The sequence below is a fragment of the Podarcis bocagei genome (assembly GCF_964188305.1).
Source record: "Podarcis bocagei genome assembly, chromosome: 12".
Lineage (NCBI taxonomy): Eukaryota > Metazoa > Chordata > Lepidosauria > Squamata > Lacertidae > Podarcis > Podarcis bocagei.
In genome coordinates, this window is record NC_138137.1 from 29476338 (window position 1) to 29496411 (window position 20074).

At 38.5% G+C, this 20074-nt stretch overlaps 1 protein-coding gene across 6 annotated transcripts in view; it reads left to right on the plus strand.

The window, feature by feature from the left end:
* The window catches only part of DGKB (diacylglycerol kinase beta), a 301695-nt gene that overhangs the window by 102574 nt on the left and 179047 nt on the right, over positions 1-20074 (plus strand). For all 6 annotated transcript variants that reach the window (XM_081164533.1, XM_081164535.1, XM_081164532.1 and 3 more), the window contains 5 exons: positions 24-143; positions 8844-8961; positions 11979-12067; positions 12619-12735; positions 13899-13997. In XM_081164533.1, the coding sequence (XP_081020659.1) occupies positions 24-143; positions 8844-8961; positions 11979-12067; positions 12619-12735; positions 13899-13997 (543 nt within the window). The remainder of the gene's footprint in view (positions 1-23; positions 144-8843; positions 8962-11978; positions 12068-12618; positions 12736-13898; positions 13998-20074) is intronic.

Below are 20074 nucleotides of genomic sequence, written 5' to 3' on the forward strand. Positions count from 1 at the left end.
ATTTCCTTCCTTTATTCTAACAGATTCTTCATGAGATGATGGAAGAAATTGACTATGACCATGATGGCACCGTTTCCTTGGAAGAATGGATCCAGGGAGGGATGACCACAATCCCACTCTTAGTGTTGCTTGGACTGGAGAGTGTAAGAGCCACCAAAAAGATAAATCAAAGGATGAATGAACCACAACCCATCATATCATTTCTCTTGTGTCAGTTGGTGTAAACCCAGCATATGATTGCTTTTTTTGTTTGGTTGTTTAGGCCAAAACCCTTAGTGGCACCTCTGAGAACTTTTAAAGGGACCTGGTATTCCTTTTATCCTGGAAATCTGGAAATAACACATGATAGGGTGGCTATAAAAATGAGAGTCCTACTCCCTCCCTCTTCTGTAGAGCATTAAAACAAATAATAGGATGCTTTGTATAGCAGCAGTCCATGCCTAACTGACAAGTGTTGTTGTGGGTTGGGTTTCATCACTCTTTCTGAAACAGAATTTTATTGTTGTGAACTGCGTTGGAAGCTGAAATTGTGTCTGGATTTGGGAGTTTTCTTCTAGATGCAAACACTCATGAAGAATTGCCCAATCTGGATAGGGATTAGGACTGTAGAAAAGGGTTAAAACCTGCCTCCCCCATGCCATGGTTCTGGTGTCAATCATTCCCCGTGGGGATTCTCTTTAATAGGAAAAAGGAAGAATGCAAAAGCCAGTCATGTGACTAATGTCTTTCTGGATTGCTTCCTGGATCTCTTACCTTGGCCTCTGAAGCTTCTTTTAGCCCCTCTCAATTTTTCTTTTAAAAATACTACTTTAAAGTGATGGCCATGCTTAGCTTTGGAACCACTGGCTATATAAAATAAGGGTACCCCCTCAAAAAAGTTGGCATTCCATAATTTCTATATAATCCATTAAAAAGTGCAGCTCTCTTACTGAATTAACAGCTTTTTTAGTCTGGAAAAAGTATATAAATACATGGAAGGAAATATTTTTAAATGCCTTGAAGAAAAATGATGCTATTGTGAAATAATTGTCCTATCTTATTTTTCATTCACTTTCTTATTATTTCCCTTATTTAGTTCATGCTCTTGCAGCTTCTCTGAAGGCATAGCTCTTATTGGGATAAATGGGAGATTTGTCTGCAGAGCAGCTGCAAAATTGACTAATAATAGTAATAATAATTATTATAATTGCATTTCTATGCCACCCTTAGTACTACAATTAGGATACTGAACAAAACAATTAAGATACAATGCAATTACATGGATTAATTAACTAGATCATATTTACATAATGCAACTATCAAAAGTTGTTTTCTTTAATGTGTTATTTGTAAAAGTCATTAGAAAACAAAATTCACAAAAACTTAATAATTAATTTCTTTTATACTAACCCAGGAAGTATTTGATGCCTTCCAATTTCATTGAACAAAGTGTGCAGTTCCCTTTTGATATCTTCAGCATTATGAAATATACTTATTCTTTAGTTAGATTACCTTATACCAAGGGCTACAGCCCAGAGGTAGAGCACATGTTTTGCATGGGAAAGGTGTCAGATTCAGTTCCTAGCATACCCAGTTAGGTAGAGTTGCCATATTTCAAAAAGTTAAAAGCAGGACACCCTGAAAGTTGTTGAGTGTTATTTTTAAAGGAAGACCCCAGGTTTTTTTTGCACTTTTTAAGGAAAACCCAAAGGTTGGTGAGCTTTTCTTTTTACAGAAACACTTTTTTGTTGTTGACTTGCTGCCTTTCAGAAATTCCCCCTGGACATCAATTCCGCCTTTGGAATCCCTCTAATGTCCAGGAAAATCTGGACGTATGGCAGCCCTACAGTTAGGAATGGCAAGACTTCTGTTGAGAAGTCTGTGTAGATCAGGTATGGGGAACCTGTTGCGCTCATTTAATTATGAGCTATAATTTTCATGAATTCCAGTGGTGGGAACTTGCAGCCCTGCAGATGTTGTTCAACTCCAATTTGCCCCAACCAGCATGGTCAGAGTTAATCTGAAGGGCCACATGGGTCTCTTCTCATTTTTGTAATGCTATGATTCTCAGTTCTCTTCTCCCCTTTTTAAAAATTAATTTTATTGAAATTATTTAGAACATAAATCAATTACTCCAACAACAAAAACTGAACAAACCACTACCCTTGACCCCTAAAGCAAAACAAACAAGACAGTAAAACAGAACCAAACAGTAAAACAAAAAAGAAAATAAAAATTTGTCAATACAGTATTTTGATTCCAAATTCTTCTTTTTCGACTTCTTTCATCGTGTAGACGATTTTCTACTTTCTCCTTCTAAACTGTCTCTTTTTTGAATTATTTTCATGATTTTTCCAAATTGTAACCTAAGAACCATCAATCTTCCTGCAGAAACAAGACCAGGTATTTATTTGGGGGTACTGCTTTTAAAATATTCTCTACATTTCCCCCATTCTTTCTGGAACTTTTGTTTGGGCTGTTCCCTAATTGCTTCCGTCAATCTGGCCAGTTCAATATAATCTAATAATTTGTCTTGCCATTCCTTTTTTGTTTGCATAATTTCCTTTTTCCATTTCTGGCAATTAGTATTCTAGCAGCCCCTGTGGCATATAGGAATAATTTTTGATTTTCTTTTGTGATATCTGTGTCTGTTATCCCTAACAGGAAATCTTCTGTTCTCTTTACAAAACTTTGTTTAAACATTTTCTTTAATTCTTCGTAAACTATATCCCAGGAGCATTTGATTTTGTCACAGGTCTACCAAATATGTATGAGTGTCCCTTCCATTTTATTGCATCTCCAGCACAGGCCTGTTTTTGTTTTATACATTTTTGCTATTTTGCCTGGTGTTAAATACCATCTATAAAACATATTGATTAGGTTTTCCTTTAATGCCTCACAAGCCATGAATTTCCAATTCTTTCCCCATAATTCCTCCCATGATGTTAAATTAATAGATTTTCCTATATCTATAGCCCCCCTGATCATTACATTTTTGACTTGTTCGTCTTTGACTTCCCACTCCAATAATGTATCATAGGTTTTAGAGATTATTTTAACCTTATTTTGTAACAACACTTTATCTAATAATGAGAGTTCTTTAGAGAAGTCTTTTTTCTTGTCTGCCCTAAACACTTCATGTAATTGATGGTATTGGATCCAACCTGTTAGGTGTTGTTTTATTTCCTCGTAGTTTTTAAATACCAATTTGTCCTCTTTCTCCTTTACTAAATCCTTATATGTGGTCCAATTTACTTCCATATTTTTCTTTTTTATTGTTATTGTTATAACAATATGATTCTCAGTTCTCAACCTGAAGTACAGCTGGGGGGATATGAACCCCTAATGTTTTGCTGATGAGCACCACTCTGTCTTCAAAACAACCCCGTGGCATCTGCCTAAAGCTCCCCCTCCTGATTTTTTAACTTTGTGTTTGTGTTTGGCAGGGGGACATTGCCTACTTTCTGGTCATGTTTTACTTCATGGGTGGGCAAACTAAGGCCCGGGGGCTGGATCCGGCCCAATCGCCTTCTAAATCTGGCCCGTGGATGGCCCGGGAATCAGCATGTTTTTACATGAGTAGAATGTAAAATGCATTTCTGGGTTTATTTAAAATGCATCTCTGGGTTATTTGTGGGGCATAGGAATTCGTTCATCCCCCCTCAAATATACTCTGGGCCCCCACAAGGTCAGGGACAGTGGACCAGCCCCCTGCTGAAAAAGTTTGCTGACCCCTGTTTTACTTGCTTCTTGCAGAGGTTATTTCTTTAGTGCCACTCAGAACCTCTCCCAATCTTTCTTCTGTGAAATGGGTATTTTGTGGTGCCCCTGACAGCTTCTTAGATTTCCCAAGTGCCCCTGGAGCAAAAAGGCTGGAGACCTCAGATGTACACCAATCATTTTCTTAGTGTGCCTCTTCCTTCTCCTTGTTATTACCATTGTTAATTTATTACGTGCCCTTCTCCACATCAGTGACAGGTCACGTTTTCAGAAATGGCTCTTCTTTGTCCCTGTTCACAATTTTTGAACTATGCATACTTTTTAAAAGAAAGATACATACTATATAGCCGGATGATTTCTACCCAGTTCACCTTACTCAGGCCATTTTTCAGAACTCTGAATCCTCCTCCTTATATGTGTTTCCTCCCTTGAAAACCTCCCTATATGTGTTTCCTCCCTTGAAAACACATAAAAAAATATATCAACATGAGATACAAAATCTCAGTTAAAACCAAAGCAATGTAACGAATAAAACAGCACAGGAGACATGAAACAAACAAGTGCAGAATGGGTCATGTGACAAGAAGGTTATGAAAAAACTAAATCAGTTTAATAACGCTTGTTGAAATATCCAAGTTGGTGTACAAAACACATTACAGATGGTGCCAGCTTCATTTCATTAGGGAAAAAGTTCCCTTATGCCTGGTGCAACTGCACTAAATGCCTAATTTCTTGTTGTAGACGCCAGGCCTAGTCACACTCGCTTCAGCAACAGATTGCAATGGGGGCAGGGATGTTTGGTCCCAGGTTCTTTAGGACCTTATGTGCTTAATAGTAAAACCCTGAAAATAGTTTGGTTGCATACCTTCAGCAAGTGCCGTTCTCCCAATGAATGAAAGTGTTGTTGGTAGCTAACACCCGAAAAACAGGCCGCAGAATTCTGCACCACGTTGATCTTCCAACCAGTCTTGAAAGGCAATTCCACAGAACTGATTACAATAGCATATCTTTGAGGTTAAGTTAAAAAAAGGTAAAGGACCCCTGGACGGTTAAGTCCGGTCAAAGGTGACTATGGGGTTGTGGCGCTCGTTTTCAGGCCGAGAGAGCTGGCGTTTGTCCACAGACAGCTTTCTGGGTCATGTGGCCAGAATGACTAAACCGCTTTTGCCACAACGGGACAGCGTGACGGAAACCGGAGTGCACAGAAACACCGTTTACCTTCCTGCTGCAGTGGTACCTATTTATCTACTTGCACTAGCATGCTTTTGAACTGCTAGCTTGGCAGCTGACGCACCAGCCAAGGCTAGTTAAAGGCACTACTTTGCCACTGAAGTCGCCTGAGCCTTGAGTGAAAAATTATCCTCCCCACATCTCTGCTGGTCCTCTTCCTCCTCAAACGGCCATTCAGCCAGCCCTCACAACACTGTTGCTTTCTCTGCGTTGGTAAACTGACACAGGAGCATCAGTGATGAGAAAGGGGACAAGCTCTCACTTTTGGCAACCCATCACTGCTGCCACCATGAAGTTGTTGCAATAAGTGCCACACTTTAAGAACAACAATAAGAGGTGCTGGTACTGCGTACTCTTGAGTACCCCCTGAAAAAAGGGGGGACCACTGGTTCAAGCCATGCTTAAGGCAGCTTACAACATGAAAAAATACTTTATTCCACCATAACAAAAGTAGTCATGAACAATAAATAAAACATCAAAAAATCCACAACCAAACTGAACAATATCCACATTAATCATAAGATCCAAAATAAAGGTGCAAAAATAATATCAATAACAGCAGCAATCCTCTGCCCAACAAAACTCTCTAAACAAATACTTGAGCCCAAGGATCTGTTCAGCTTTTGTAGCTGGAGTCAGTCAGGGCCCTACCCTCCCAGGCCAGGTGGGGAAATGTCTGCAAGGCAGGGAGCAGGTCTTCCAGGACTCACAGCCAAGATGAATTGGTTTGGTAAAAAAACGACACCATGCCTTTCCCCCTAACTATAAAAGAACTACTTTTTGGAGTGTGCTCAGCCTTTGTAATTTGTGTTCTCTTTCCCTGGCACTAGATGTCAGAGTTGCACTGCAATTGCTTTTCCTGTGTCATCCAAAATGTGATTTTTAAAAGCTTCGTAACAGGTGTCCTTGTAACATGCAATACTATAAGTCCTATGAGCCTACTGAGTTTTAAAATTAACCTTTTAAAAAATAAATATATGAATGAATAAGTAAATAAATAAATATGTGGCTGATGAAAATTTACATTCAAAGTATAGAGAGTTATTGCTGAATTGGTCCACAAGCAGATAAGTAAGATTGATGCCAGAGTGATTATCTCAATGCAAACCTCCATTGTACCTCCACTGGTACACTTTGCAAGAAGGATGCATAGTTTGAACTTTTTTTGCAGGGTATATATTCAAATTTATACAAGAATGCACAATATATCTGATGCTTATAAATACTATTGAAAACTTTGGAATCCCTCATTCAGCTTAGGCAGAATGTGTTCTTTTATTCCAGTTTTAAAATGAGTGTAATGTGGAAGACTATCTATGACTATCTTAAAAGTCTGGAAAGTACGTCAACAAATTGTAGGATATTTCTACACATACTCTGACACAGTGAGATTTAGTGAGGTTTAAGTATGAAATCCTGTTTTCTGGAGAAAGATTTGCTTGAAGGAAGCTTTATTGCTGTTCTTTGGATTTCCACAGGAGGGAGTAACTTTAATTCTTTTTGGAAACTATTTGAGAAACCGCTTTGTTGCAAAGCTCATACTCTTGAGCAAAGACGAAACTAAGAGTTTCTGTATAACCTAGAATGGTTTTTCCCACCCTGTTGGATTTTGATTTTTCTCTAATATGGGACATTGCTAAAAGTATTTTCTCATTCCCTTTTCTCTGATGCATACACACTAAATAAGAATACAATAAGGGCGGAGAGAGGGGAAACTGCCTTACCAATGCCACAGCACATATGCCAAGTTTATTTTTCTTTAATTTTTTATATGCTGCCTTTCATTGGTACTTATGCCAGGGCAGGGTACAACATAAAATAACCATCAGTAAAACAAAAACCAGTTCTCAAAAACAACAGCAAAAAGAAGCAACTAAAAACAGCATGGCAAGAAGACTAAATATTCTGAAGCAACCAGAACCCAGGGAAAATTGTTTTAGCTGTCCAACCTCTTTGCAGAATTCCATCAGCTTTACAGACAGTGAGGCACACAACTAGTGAAATAGTGTAACCCATTTTTCTTCCATTTGTACCCATTTTTAGTGTTAGTACTGATAGTACTGAAGTCTATGGGAAGTGAGTTTTTCCCTTGGCCCCGTGTTCGCCACCTGCAGTCCATGCACAGATACCTTAGCACTTTGATCCAAGCTGGTGTTTATGACATGGAAACCATAGTTAAGACCGTGATTAAGTAAAGATACACAAATCAGCATTACTACATGTGGAAAACTGGAAAGAGGGAGAGAGAGCTGACAGCTACAAATATAAATACGGAACAGAAAAATGGGTGAAATCTTATTTCTTTTTTTAAAAAATATTTTTTTACAAAGAAAAAAAAACTTTCAAATTTTAACATAAACCATAAGTTACTTTATCAATTGACTTCCCGTTCTCCCCATTCATGGTTTCCATACTGACCCTTAAATGCTGCATATTTTGCCTATACTATTCACCTCATTCAATTTAATCTACTTAGCTTAATAATTCACTCTGTTGCTCATATTTCAAATCCTGCTCACGTTTTCATATTGCTATAGTAGTTCTTTAAATACTCAATAAAAAGTTTCCAGTCCTCAAGGATTTTTTTGTCATTTTGGTTTCTAATCTTTGCTGTTAATCTTGCCAGTTCCACATACTCCATCATTTTCAAAAGCCAGTCTTCTTTTGTTCGAACCTCTCCTTCTGAGTGAAATCTTAACTGTTGCTAAGTCTTCTTCCTTCCTTTTTTTTTTGCCTGTCACCATGAGGTTCAAGGGTGGACTACAAAAATTGAAAGCGCAATATTAAAAATAAGTTAAAACAAATGACAGTCAAGAGGATAGGGTAGGTCCTAAGAATTTGGTATGGATAAAAGGAAGTTGGTGAGTGACTTGTGAGAATTGCTCAACGTAGTCCTACGTATTTTATTTTAAATCTCATTTATGGTGGTGATATAACAGCATGACTTTTCCATTCTAGAAATTATTTAAGTTACAATTACACATAATTATATGTAACAGCTAAGGTGGCTGATATTTGGCAGTAAACCAGAGCAAAAATCTAATAGGTTATTTTCCCAAAGTGCACTGTATTTATGTAATGGGATCTGTGGATCAGTTGCAGCCTGTAACTCAAGTATTTTAATTGGCAGAACACCCACATTCAAGACTTGTTTGTTTCTCTGATAAGGAAAATGCCAGCTAAGTCGCTCCATATGTTCTGTTCCAATGGAGGCGAAATCACATGTAATGACCATTCTTTTGAATAAATGGCAAAAATTAAAACTGCTGTGCAACTATAAATATCTCTTAATTATGCATTTTATGTTATTTTTTAAAATAAATATATTTGAGATATCTGTTCCCCTTTCCTTTGCGGGGGGGGGGGGGGGCTTCTTGCTGATGACCAGTTCAGTGTCTCTGTGTGAAACTTTCAGTTTAATCTGAATTCAGATGCGTTCATCTAGTGATAATCTTTCATGAACTGAAAGCCAAGCATAGGAAAAGATTATTAAAGGAAAATGCCTTGGCATAGCAAGGGCTCTATGTGTTCACAGCCCTAGCTGGAGAAGTAATCTATGCATGCAAAATAATTAAATAAATGTATATCATTCCAGACACAATCACAATGCATACATGTTACTTGGGCAAATATTCATTTTATGAACTTGAAAGGGTTGTATTACAGTCTTAACCATAGGTAAAAAGGTTCTGGAAATACAACTCTGAGCTTAAAAACCCAACCCCCAAACCTCTTGTTACCATATCAGCACATGTCTGTTTGAAAGAATTGTGTTTTGATCTCTTGCAAATTAATAAATGAAGAAGCAGATTGTCTTTTATGTTCTTGAGTCAATTTCAATTTTTTATTGGCACTTATGGGTTTCACTGTTTATGCCATTAAATGAAATCCATTTCTTTTTATGTCTTCTGCAGAATGTGAAGGATGATGGGCAGCATGTATGGAGGCTGAAACACTTCAACAAACCTGCCTATTGCAATCTTTGCTTGAACATGCTTATAGGAGTAGGCAAACAGGGCCTCTCCTGCTCATGTGAGTATACATCCTGTTTAGCTCTGATTGTGCTCTGAACGAGATCCAGCCCTGTTTACCATCCTAATCAGGACACAGACTTTCATTAGATCAAGAATTTTCAGGTGTAGAATGCCAAAGTATAGAAAAAGAGACAAACATATGAGACTCTCTTTATACGGTGGAATCGATCTATACTTTCCAAAAATTCAAGGTAACTTTTGAGACAACAAACCGAATAAAACTAATACTAAATCATGGTGTGGGTGTCCTAGGATTCTTAAGAATGAGTGGCTGCAGTTCTTGGGCACCTCCTTTGTCGCAGCTGCAAGGAGAAGTTTGGAAACTTTTGCTTCTACTTTATATGGATTTTATAATATAAAATTAGAATATAAAAACTGCCCTGAGAACTCCAGCTGCAGGGCGGTATATAAAGTCAAATAATAATAAAAATAATCTGCATATAATATAAAATACTGTCACATTGTCTGAACCTGGACAAACTGTAGTTTAAATTAGCTATGGTTTGTTGAAACAAAAGACATCTTCAAACCATTGTGTATAAAGTTGGCTTGATTAAACTACTCCAAGTTAAGATAACCTATGATTTTTTTGGATGACATACTAAACAACGGTTAATAAAAAATAGAAGCAGAAACTTATTTTACATGGAATATAGAGAAGGATGCATGCTCTATACTTGCAGTGGCTAGTTCTTGTAATCTTAAACCATGGCGTAGTATTATGTTAGAAAATGGCTTCTTCTCCAAGGACAAGATAATTTTGCATCTGGAGAAGATGATTTGCCAGTCACTCTCAGAGGGTAAAACTCACAACTGCTTCCTGCTTTATGTTACATTGTATACCAATGCTTCTGCTAAGAGAGGATTGCTCTAGTCCAGGGCAAGTCAAAGAAGAGCATGTGCCTCTGATAGCAACTGCCCATGCCTTTCTTTGGGAGACTCAAGCCCAATTTAGAAAATAAAATCATTCAGCCTGGATTTTGAGTCCCTCATCTTGATAGTATTTTGTAGATGGACACCCTTGTCTACAATCCATACTGTTTGCCTTGATTTACCTTGATTATGCCTCATTTATTCTAGCTACAAGGTGCCTAGCTATAAGGTTTTTTGTCCTCCCCTTTTCTGTTCTTGTCACTCATCTCCTAATATGTTTGTAAATAGTTATTCACATTCTTCTTTAGTCATCCTCTGTGTATAACGGTATCTGTCAAAAGAGGCACTCACGCTTTCCAACTACGTTTCTGACTGTTTCCCACCAGTCTTTTCTGGTGTCCAATAAAATGACGGCACTACATGGATTAAGCCCATCATTGATTGGGTATGCTATCCATGTTGAGCTTCAGTTTTCTTTTTTTAACAAATTATCTTGTTAAGCACATATTAATAAACCTGCTCATATGCTTCTGCACCCATCACTGGTTAGGGATACACAGCCTGCCCTTCTTCTTAAAAAATTGGCATTTGCATCTCTTGGTATTTTAAAAGCATTGCTGCTGCTTTTCATTAAAGAGTGGTTTGCAGAAGGGGGGGCAGGGTTCTGGAGGATACATTTGGGGCCGCACAACCCTCTGTGGCCAATCAAGTTGCTCCCTGCAGTATATGTGATTTATAGCTGGCCCTCCCATTGGATGTCCGTAATAAGTGCAAAAGAAGTGGTCAGAAAGCATTGTACACGGCTACCCTTGAAGATAAAACCTGGGATAAATGGTGCTTTTGTTTTGAATGTGGGTGAGCTTTTGACTACTGAAGTTAGCATTAGTCCTCCTCATAGTGGCAATGTTAACTGCTCAGTCACCACAAAAATATCAAGTGTGGAATCCATTTGATGCCCTTGTGCTCACAAGATGGCCGCTGCTAACAAAAGGAGAAGGAAGCTTCTCTCTCCCCCTGCAGCCCCCAGAGGCCCTGAGATTGGCTCCAGAGGGTTGGAAGGCCTTCCAGAACTAAGTGTTGGGTGGTATGGGAGCTCCAGTGGGTAGCAGGGAATAGGCAGAAAGTTCATCCCTCTCCTGTTTTAGCAGAGACATCCAATGGATCAAAATGCTTCCATGAGCACAAGAGCATCAATTGGATTCCACTCTTGAGTCAGTATTCCATGAAACCACTTAGGCTTTATTGTACCAATAAAGGCTACAAAGTGCAGAAAAGCGATGAAGGGCAAGAGGGGAGATCTTGCAACAGAAGCTTTTCTGGGGAATGGAAATTGGCAAGGTGAATGATCATTGAACGTTGTGCGTGATAGAATGAACAGATTTATAACGATTTCTATCCGGAAAGAAGACTACCCAAGGTTGATAAATCAATATAGGGAATAACATAAACTTGCTGCTTTTTGCATTTGGGTTTGCCAGCTGCTCTCATGCCTATAGTTGGTAAAATATAGATATTTCCTTCTTGGCAATGACACAAACACATTTGGCAGGCATCAATTTGTCTTCAGTATCTGCCCCTCCTTCAATTTAGGAACGATTGTTGACATTTTAGCAAGGGCTGATTCAGTTAAGCGTTTCTTGCTCAACCATTGAGTAGTCTTAGATTCTTACATTGACCATACTTGTTATTCATTCATTCATTTTATTTGTATGCTGCTTTTAACACCCACAAAAAACACCCACAAAAAACATTCATTGCTGCTTACAACAAGCAGGAAAGAATTTCTTACAAACACCACAAAAACAATTTTGTAATAACATAGCAGACTTGAAATATAGTAACACACAAAGTACCACATTTCAATACTCTAAATATTGAATTACAAGATTACATAAACAACATGCAGCATCCAATAGCAAAAAATAACCATTTCACCTTAGTCCTAGAAACACTCCTTCCATGATGTTACTGATATTAAGCAGTATTTCCTTTATTATATGGGCTTTTTTTGCTTCAATGCAAATTGCTAGATTTGGGTTTCCATGCTCCTGATACAAATAATGAATTGCCTTTTGATAAGCTTAGTTATTCAAAATAGGTTTCTACAAAATTGTGTCAATAACAACATTGTTGCGTTTTCAGTTTGTAAGTACACAGTCCATGAACGTTGCGTTTCGAGAGCACCAGCTTCTTGCATCAAAACATATGTGAAATCCAAAAAGAGTACTGAGGTGAGCCACCATTATTGTCTTCACTGTGTTTTGGTGGGTTTCCAACGTCAATTCAAAGTGCTGGTTTACATGTTAACACCCTAAACAGCGTAGGAACCAAGGTACTTAGAGGACAGGCTCCTTTCATACAAACCTGCCTGATCTTATAAGGTAATTTTCTAAGCCTGTTTTTTGGGTACTCCCTCACCCTGTGAGGACAGTAGCGAGGCCTAGTCAGTGACAGCATCTCCTATGTGGAATACCCTCCCCAAGCAGCTTTTTGAAGGTGATTTCATCAAAGCTATTTAGGTCCCGGGTCAAAACCTTGCAATTTTACAAGACTTAGGATTGATAGTTTTGTTGTTTTTTATTGTTTTTGTGGCCTGCTTGCTTGCTCTTCAATATTTATTGACTTAAGGATATTAATTGTTCAGTTTAATCTGTATGTAGTTCCTCTTAATAGTTTAATGTTGCTTTGCATGCTTTGGTAGAGAAGTGACTCTTTTGAAAGTGTCTTTTTAAAAAGTAAAGAAATGAAATATTTTACTTACGGCTGCACTTTTCTTTCCTAGGTCATGCATCACTTCTGGGTAGAAGGGAATTGTCCAACCAAATGTGATAAGTGCCACAAAACTGTAAAATGTTACCAAGGATTGACTGGGCTGCATTGCGTCTGGTGCCAAGTCACAGTGAGTGCCTTCGAGTGATAATAGTGGTTGTGATTTTGCAGGCTGAGATACCACAGCATTTTCTACTGGGCACATGTGCTCCCTGAGGCTGTGGCTGAAGGGACTGGAAGAAAGCTAGCACCAAAGAGTGGGGTCCTTACTCTCACCTGGGTCTGCCTTTGTGTGCATTTGAGAATCTAGAACACTTAAAATGCACAACTGGTCTGCATCCAAGTCAATAGAGTGTGAATGCTGAATTGTGCCTCAGAAGAGGTTGGGGGAGAGCCAATTTAAGTAGATTGGTTGAGAATCCAAATCAACCTCATTGGTTGTAGAATGGCTTAAGTGTGCATTAATTATTGGTAAAAGTGGCCTCGCCACTAAGGCAGGGAATTAGTGTGACAAGTTTTAGATTATGGGGTGAGCAAAAGACACCCACAATAAAGCTTCAGTACTTGGAGGAAATATGTAACCTGTAATTCTGCCACACTGAACCAGGAAGTCAGTCCCATTGAACCCAGTAGAATTTTATTTTGACCAATTTTTTTAAGGATTGCACTGATAGTACTTGTTTGCTTAGGCTGCAATTCTAATCTTTGGGAGTAAGCGCTGTTGAATTCAATAAGGATTTATTTCTGAGTAGACATGGTTAGGATTGTTCAGTAAAAGTCTGATTTCCAGAGACCCAGCTGTGTTAGTTTGTTGCAGCAAAAACACGTCTTACCGGTAACTTGGGATAACACTTCATGTATCCGATGAACGAGGACTTTAGTCCATAAAAGTTTATGCCTTAAAAAATCTTGTTAGACTTTCAAGTGTCATAAGATTCTCTGTTACCAAGTTTCAAAGGTTATTTGATTGTAACAGATCGTTGTTATTTTGCTGTTACTTTGTAAGTATCATCTTTTTCAGTTGGTTAACTTTTTCAAAGTTAGTAACATGGTTTTTACATACATATTTACTAAGTCATGCTTTCTCTGTGAAATCTGTTTCAGTGCTACTTATTCATGTTATATTTGAGTTTTGTACTTTTATCTAAAATTGGTCACCTTCAAAGTCTATTGTGTTTAATTATTATTGTTTTTTACATCATAACAGCTCGGTGTATTTCAGCACACTCACATCGACTGACTCCTATGACATTTATATTCTTAATGATAGTTTTTTTTCCCTCTCTCTCATAGCTGCATAACAAATGTGCATCACACCTCAAGCCTGAATGTGATTGTGGTGCTCTGAAGGATCATATTCTACCACCCACATCTATCTGCCCTGTAGTATTGGTAAGTTCTTGTTCATCCATTTCAAAAGAGCTCTTCTGCATTAAAGGCATCTTAGGGCTACAGGAGAGCTTCAAGGCTGCTGTTACTACAGCCTTGTTCTGACAGCACAATCTAAACAAAATGCTAACTCACTAATGATAGTACATTGTATTTCCCTCTTCCTTCATGCTACTGAATGTCTTCTAGAATGTATGCTGTAATTGAAACTGATTGTGGTTTTATCATTTAGTCATGCTGAATTTACCAGAAATTGTATAGGCCAAATACTTGCACATCCTACTTTTTTTATAGATCTAGCTTCCCAGAATAATGAAGTTATTCTTATGGGCACATTTTGCTTGGGATGCACGTTATATATCTGCAATGCTAAGGGCTCTGATCTCCACCGGAGGTTACCTAGAATGATGGCCTTGGCCTTGCAGCAAGCAATGCATCAACATTATATGTTTTATGCTGCTAGACTGAGCAGTAAATTACCTGTCTACAAATATAATTACTCAATGAAAATGGCAATACAGATGCTCTGTGAAGAGTGCTACAAAGAGCTTTGGAGACGGACCTTCAAAGCTTATATGTCAATAGAGTTGTGCAAACTCTGTACCCCTGTTGCACTTCCCTCCACCTGGAGGAAAAAAAACTTGTTTGATTTGAGCGATGATGTCTATTGAACACTCCTGGAAAAATGTATGTGTGATTATACAGGTATTTGTAGGATGGGGGCCTTGGGAGTAGTACTAACAGAGGAAGCAAAATAATCTTGTATGACTCTGGTGCTCATGACGCCACATAACTGGGGATCTGTCAGTGCCTAGCCTGAATCTGACTTCTGAAATTTGTGCAGGCATCAGCCTTTGATTTTGCACTCCAGAGCCATGTTAGGTGTGATCATGTTTTTAAAATACAATAAACTGAAAAACTGTGTACTCTACTAAATAGGATACATTCTTCAAAATTTAAAGAACTAGTGGCACCCAGCTCAGCATTTCTTTAACCATAAATTATGTTAACAGTGGTCTTTCCAAATACAATTGTTTTTCTTTAAATAGGCTTCAGTGTTTTAAAAAAGTGATGTTGCAAAACTACAGTAATAAGAAATCTAAGATTTGCAAAATTCAAACTTTATGCCACTATTTTCTCTAAACAATGGCTTTTCCTTTACTGATTTTTTTAAAATGAAAATTGGATGGTAAATTAGAATGGGTAGCATTCTTGGGCTGTTTTTCTGTTGATAACCTGCAGCAGTGACTTCTATAAGTTAACTGTGCACTGGGTAAAGAAGTACTATAATGTGTTCCCCCCATTGCTTTGTTGATGATACAATTGCTTTTCTTCCTTTAGGGCTGGTTTAGATGTAACACTAAATGTTACATCTGTAGCATTATGGGGGAAAGCCACAGAGAGCCTTAATCTCATGTGCTCCCCCCTCCCACTCCATCCTTCTCTGGCACAGCCATGATGAGTTTAGAAGCTTCCGCTTTAGATTAACTACAACTTGCCACTTCATCCACACCTGGACAAACTGTGGTTAATCTTTACTATGATTTGTTTATCCAGCTTCAAACCATGGCTCGTGATGCTGTATTCTTTCAGCTATAGTTCACCTTAAAGTTTAGGGCTTAGATGGCTGCTAAATTTCCAGTTAATCTAAAATGGAAGGCGGGTGGGGGGACATGCAAGACTTAAGTTTTGCTGTAGCTCATTCTCATAATACTTAACCAGGGTAGTCGATATGGTTTCCTCCAGGTGTTGCTGGACTCCAACTACCATCAGCACAAGTCAGCTTGGCCAGTGGTCAGGAATGATAGGAGTTGTAGTCCAAGAACCTCTACATTGGTGGAGGAAAGTATTTGAGAGAGTTGGCATTTGGGGCTTCTGACTCCATCTCTGCCTGGTTTTTGGATGTGGGCAGATCACTCGCTTCTGCCTCATTCAGCATTCTGTTTCCAATAAAGACCAACAAAATTACTCTGGGAACCTTACAAGCAGAACATGAGAGAATGCAGTTTCCGTGTTTGTCCCCAGCAAACTGATATCCAGAGCTATACTGCCTCTTTTAGGTCTCAAGGATTTTGAGTTGGGCATTTGTGGTTGGAACCTAATGGATGAAACCTTTTGGAGGCACTAGGAAATTCTGAATGCCTGTTACGTTTTCTCTGTATTTGGAGCAGCATTTAATATGCTTTTACAGTGACATCATAATTCTGTTCATCATTGTGGAAAAGGATCCATTCCTGAAAATTCAGCTTTTAATCTTGGTTTAGCAGTATGTGTTTGGTTCAAGTATGAAGGTTTTGTTGTGTTTTGTTTTGTTTTCCTATAACGTAGGAGAGATAATACTTTTACATTGTTGCTGCGGAACTCTTTCTTGATCTTAGGATCTTTCATTCACAGTCTAGTAACATTGTGAGAGTTTGCAGATAAGAGAACTTGAAGTAATGATCTTACTGGTCAGTTTTCTATGCGAATAAAATTATGCTAATGAAGAGGCTAAACAACTGAGTTCCAATATACCTTTAATATTGTGGCTTATCCCATAGCATCATAACTTACTACATTGTCTGTCCCATGTATGTAGACATGTGTAGATACTCATCATTGTATTTCCTTTTTATTGTACAACATGCTTGGTGTTTGAACCAACTCTTCAAGAAAAAATGCAATAACAGTACTAGGTAAACTTGTCTCCCATAATAAATATCACTCACAGAAAATAGGATTTCATGCTGGATTGTCTGATGCACTTTGCCATGACAAATTCTGGTCGCTTTCCTCACCCCACCCCCCTTTTTAAGGACACCACATTATCATGAATAGCCTCACCTCAAAACATGGTGAGCCCAGGTCCTTCCAAATTTGGATGTGCCCCAATATTGGCTTAGATTGCTGGCTGTCTTGACCCATCCCAGATCAGGAAGCCACATGTGTAATTGTTAACTTTTTATTGGCAAGAGAAACACTTACAGCAGCTTCCATGGTGCTCCTCACGCGCACACACTTCTAACCCCTAGACACCTGTCCACAGGTCTGGGCCCAATGGAGCAGTTGCAACAACAGTGGGGGACCCTTCCCTCTGCCTGCTTATATACCCTCCTCTGACAGGTTGCATGCCTGCAACCTGAGACTCCTCCTGCATGGAAGTCTTCGCTGCTCTTCCTTTTCAAGTCTCTCCTGCTTCTAGGAGGCAGTGGTGCAAGGGAAGGTGGGGAATCTACTGACCCATCCCTCACCTGACCCATCCCTTCTTCCTCCACCATATCCTGCATACCTTCCTCTGCCTCAGACTGTCCCGAATCTCCCTCCTTCCCCAGCTCTTGCCTTGCAGGTGGTGTGACACCCCATAAATCATCAGTCCCCTCTCCTGGGTCACTCCCCTTGTCCCTTTCCTTTGCCACAGATTCTTCGGATCCCTGCCTGTCCTTAACACCGGTCAGCCCTCCTTTTTTTCCTGCCACTCTCTTCCTTCTCCAAAATGTACTCTTTTTGGGAGGTGAATGGCATCAGTAAGGTGTTTGTTTGTCTATCTGTCCACCTAAGTTTGCCTCTCTCCCTGTCTCCTTCCTCTCTTTGTCAAAGAAAATGCTGCAACAGCAGTATTCCAGGTCTAAGAAGTCTTGGAAATCATTGTTCTTTAAAGCTCCTGAGCCCATGGAAATTTTTTTAATACTTCCTGGCAGTTACTGTGTGGCCAGTTGCTAATGCATCTTATTTTTGTGCATTTGGATTTTCATTTTACATACAGCATTTTAGGTTTGTTCTTGCTGCATTTTATTTTATTATCTATCCATTGCTCATATTTATGAACAGTGTTTAACTTTTAGTCTGTGTGATCTCCAGTTTCTATTGCTTTTTGGAGCATGGAGTGAAGATATAGTCCAGGAATTTTGATATTTCTCTTTTCTTGACATTCCTGTCTTATCCAGAATGTTGTGGTCTTCCATATAAAAAAAAGTTTAATAAACTCTGGAGTACATCTTAGCCTTGTTCATTGTTCTCATCTTCACTCCAACCATCCAAAACAGAGTAATACTTCTGAGTCTCCCAGAAGAACTATTCAAGGAATACTAAAACAGGAAAACTTTTTACCTTTGCAGACATTATTCAAGAGAAACTCTGTACCTGTGTGCATTGATATATTTTATGGTCATCTATGTGACTGAAATTAAATGATTTCAGTTACAATCTGTGCATGTAGATCTCATGGTAGTCTTAATAGATGCCAGAATCAGTTTATAGCTGCCCTCTTATTTCTGTAACATGTTAATTAATTCACACTGATCAAATAAATGTACACTGAGATTTGTTTCCTAATGAGGGTGCATTTAGAAGAAAGGTTTTGCATCCTTCTGATATCCTGTGGGTAATTATATTCTAATTATATGGTATGGGGGAGACTATAACTCAGTTCTGAAATTGTTCATTGGATCCAATTAATTGCATGCACATAATGAAAGTTCATGATGAGGTTGACGGGCAGTGAGTTTAAGGAAACCTTTAACTCAATTTAATCCTAGCTTTTGTATTACAATAAAATTAGATTATAACAAGGTTAGAAGCAGAGTATTGGCATGAGGTGGTTGTATGCAAGAAGAAAAAATATCTCTGCCCTTACTATGACTTATTTTATATAATTCTGCATATGCAACATAAATGCATGCAGTTGCAGTCTTTCGATACATACTTTCTCAACTTTTTACCAGTTTGTAACAGTACTATTTTTTGAATAGAATCAGTAACAGATTGCTAATACTTTCCTGCTCTGTATTATAAATGGTAGCTGTCCATTTAACAAACAACAAAGATGTGAACCTCTCTCTCTCTCTCCACCTGCAAATAATACTGTAATAATAGGACAACTGTTACTCCTGATTACTGGAGATTTGAGCAGTACACCATCCATTGTTTTTTGTTTATTTACTATCAATTAAATATTTTAAAAGTTAGGGGTTGTTGTTTTTTTGTTTTTGTAAGCCCACAATTTAGGATTGCACCTAAAGCCAAAATCTCATATAGTCAGAGCACATGGGGTGCAATAGCAGGTGGGATTGCAAAACTCATTTTCCCCAGAGGCCTACCTCCTTTCCACATTTGCCAAGCACATAAAGCTGAATATGTACAAGTTAAATGTAAGTTGTGAGCTTACTAGATAGACAGATAGATGGATAGATAGAGCATTTAAAACACACACCATTTGCTGTGAAACATTGTCTCTGCACTGAAAAGAGTTCACTTTGAGGACTCAACCTCTATCTAAGCGGATTAAATATACAGTTGTAGTGTTGCACAACACACAATGAATGCAAGATTGAAACCAGACACAAAATCCCTTTCTCCTTCATCCCAAAAACTGCAAAAACTGAAGGATAAGAGTGTTCTTATCTACAGCAAGAACTATTTTTTGTTTCTTTTTCATGTCAGATTGAAATTAATAACTGCCCCCCAGAGGAAGATGCATTTTTCAATTAACTACCATTGTTCAAGCTCCTCTCAGCTCTGTGTTGGGAATGAAGAGGATGATAAATTGTAGCTGGCACTATTCACTCATCCTGAATTTTACCTAGGGTTGTCAACTCTGTAAGCATCAAGAGTCCTGGGCAAAAGGGAACCAACACTTTGACAGAGATTGTGATATAATGATCTGTGCTGCACATGTAGCTGGTATGCTGTCAGGGCACTGACTCGATGGTAGAAGCGTAAACTGCTGTGAGGCACTGAGGTGAGGGCTGATTCATAAGTCACTGAAGAGATGTGGGAACTTGTGTTCCCTGTGGTTTGGTCATACAAACCTCTGTGAGTACCATGGGTGAAGTAAAGGGCATGGCTCCTTGCTGGTCCTGAGTCTCCTAGTAGCTCTTTCCATCTTAAGCAGGTATGATAGCACCTCATAAATAACTTCTATGATGATTTGTGTTTGAGGTGAGCCTTTACCTTAACAAATGCAGTTTGATAGAAGTGGATATGCAGGTTCACAAATCATCATGTTTGCTAACTCTTTCTCTTAGGTTCTCCAGAACTTTCACATTACACAACAATGCAGTGAATCGAAGAGTTCTAATAATTATGTATAGCAGTCAGTGATG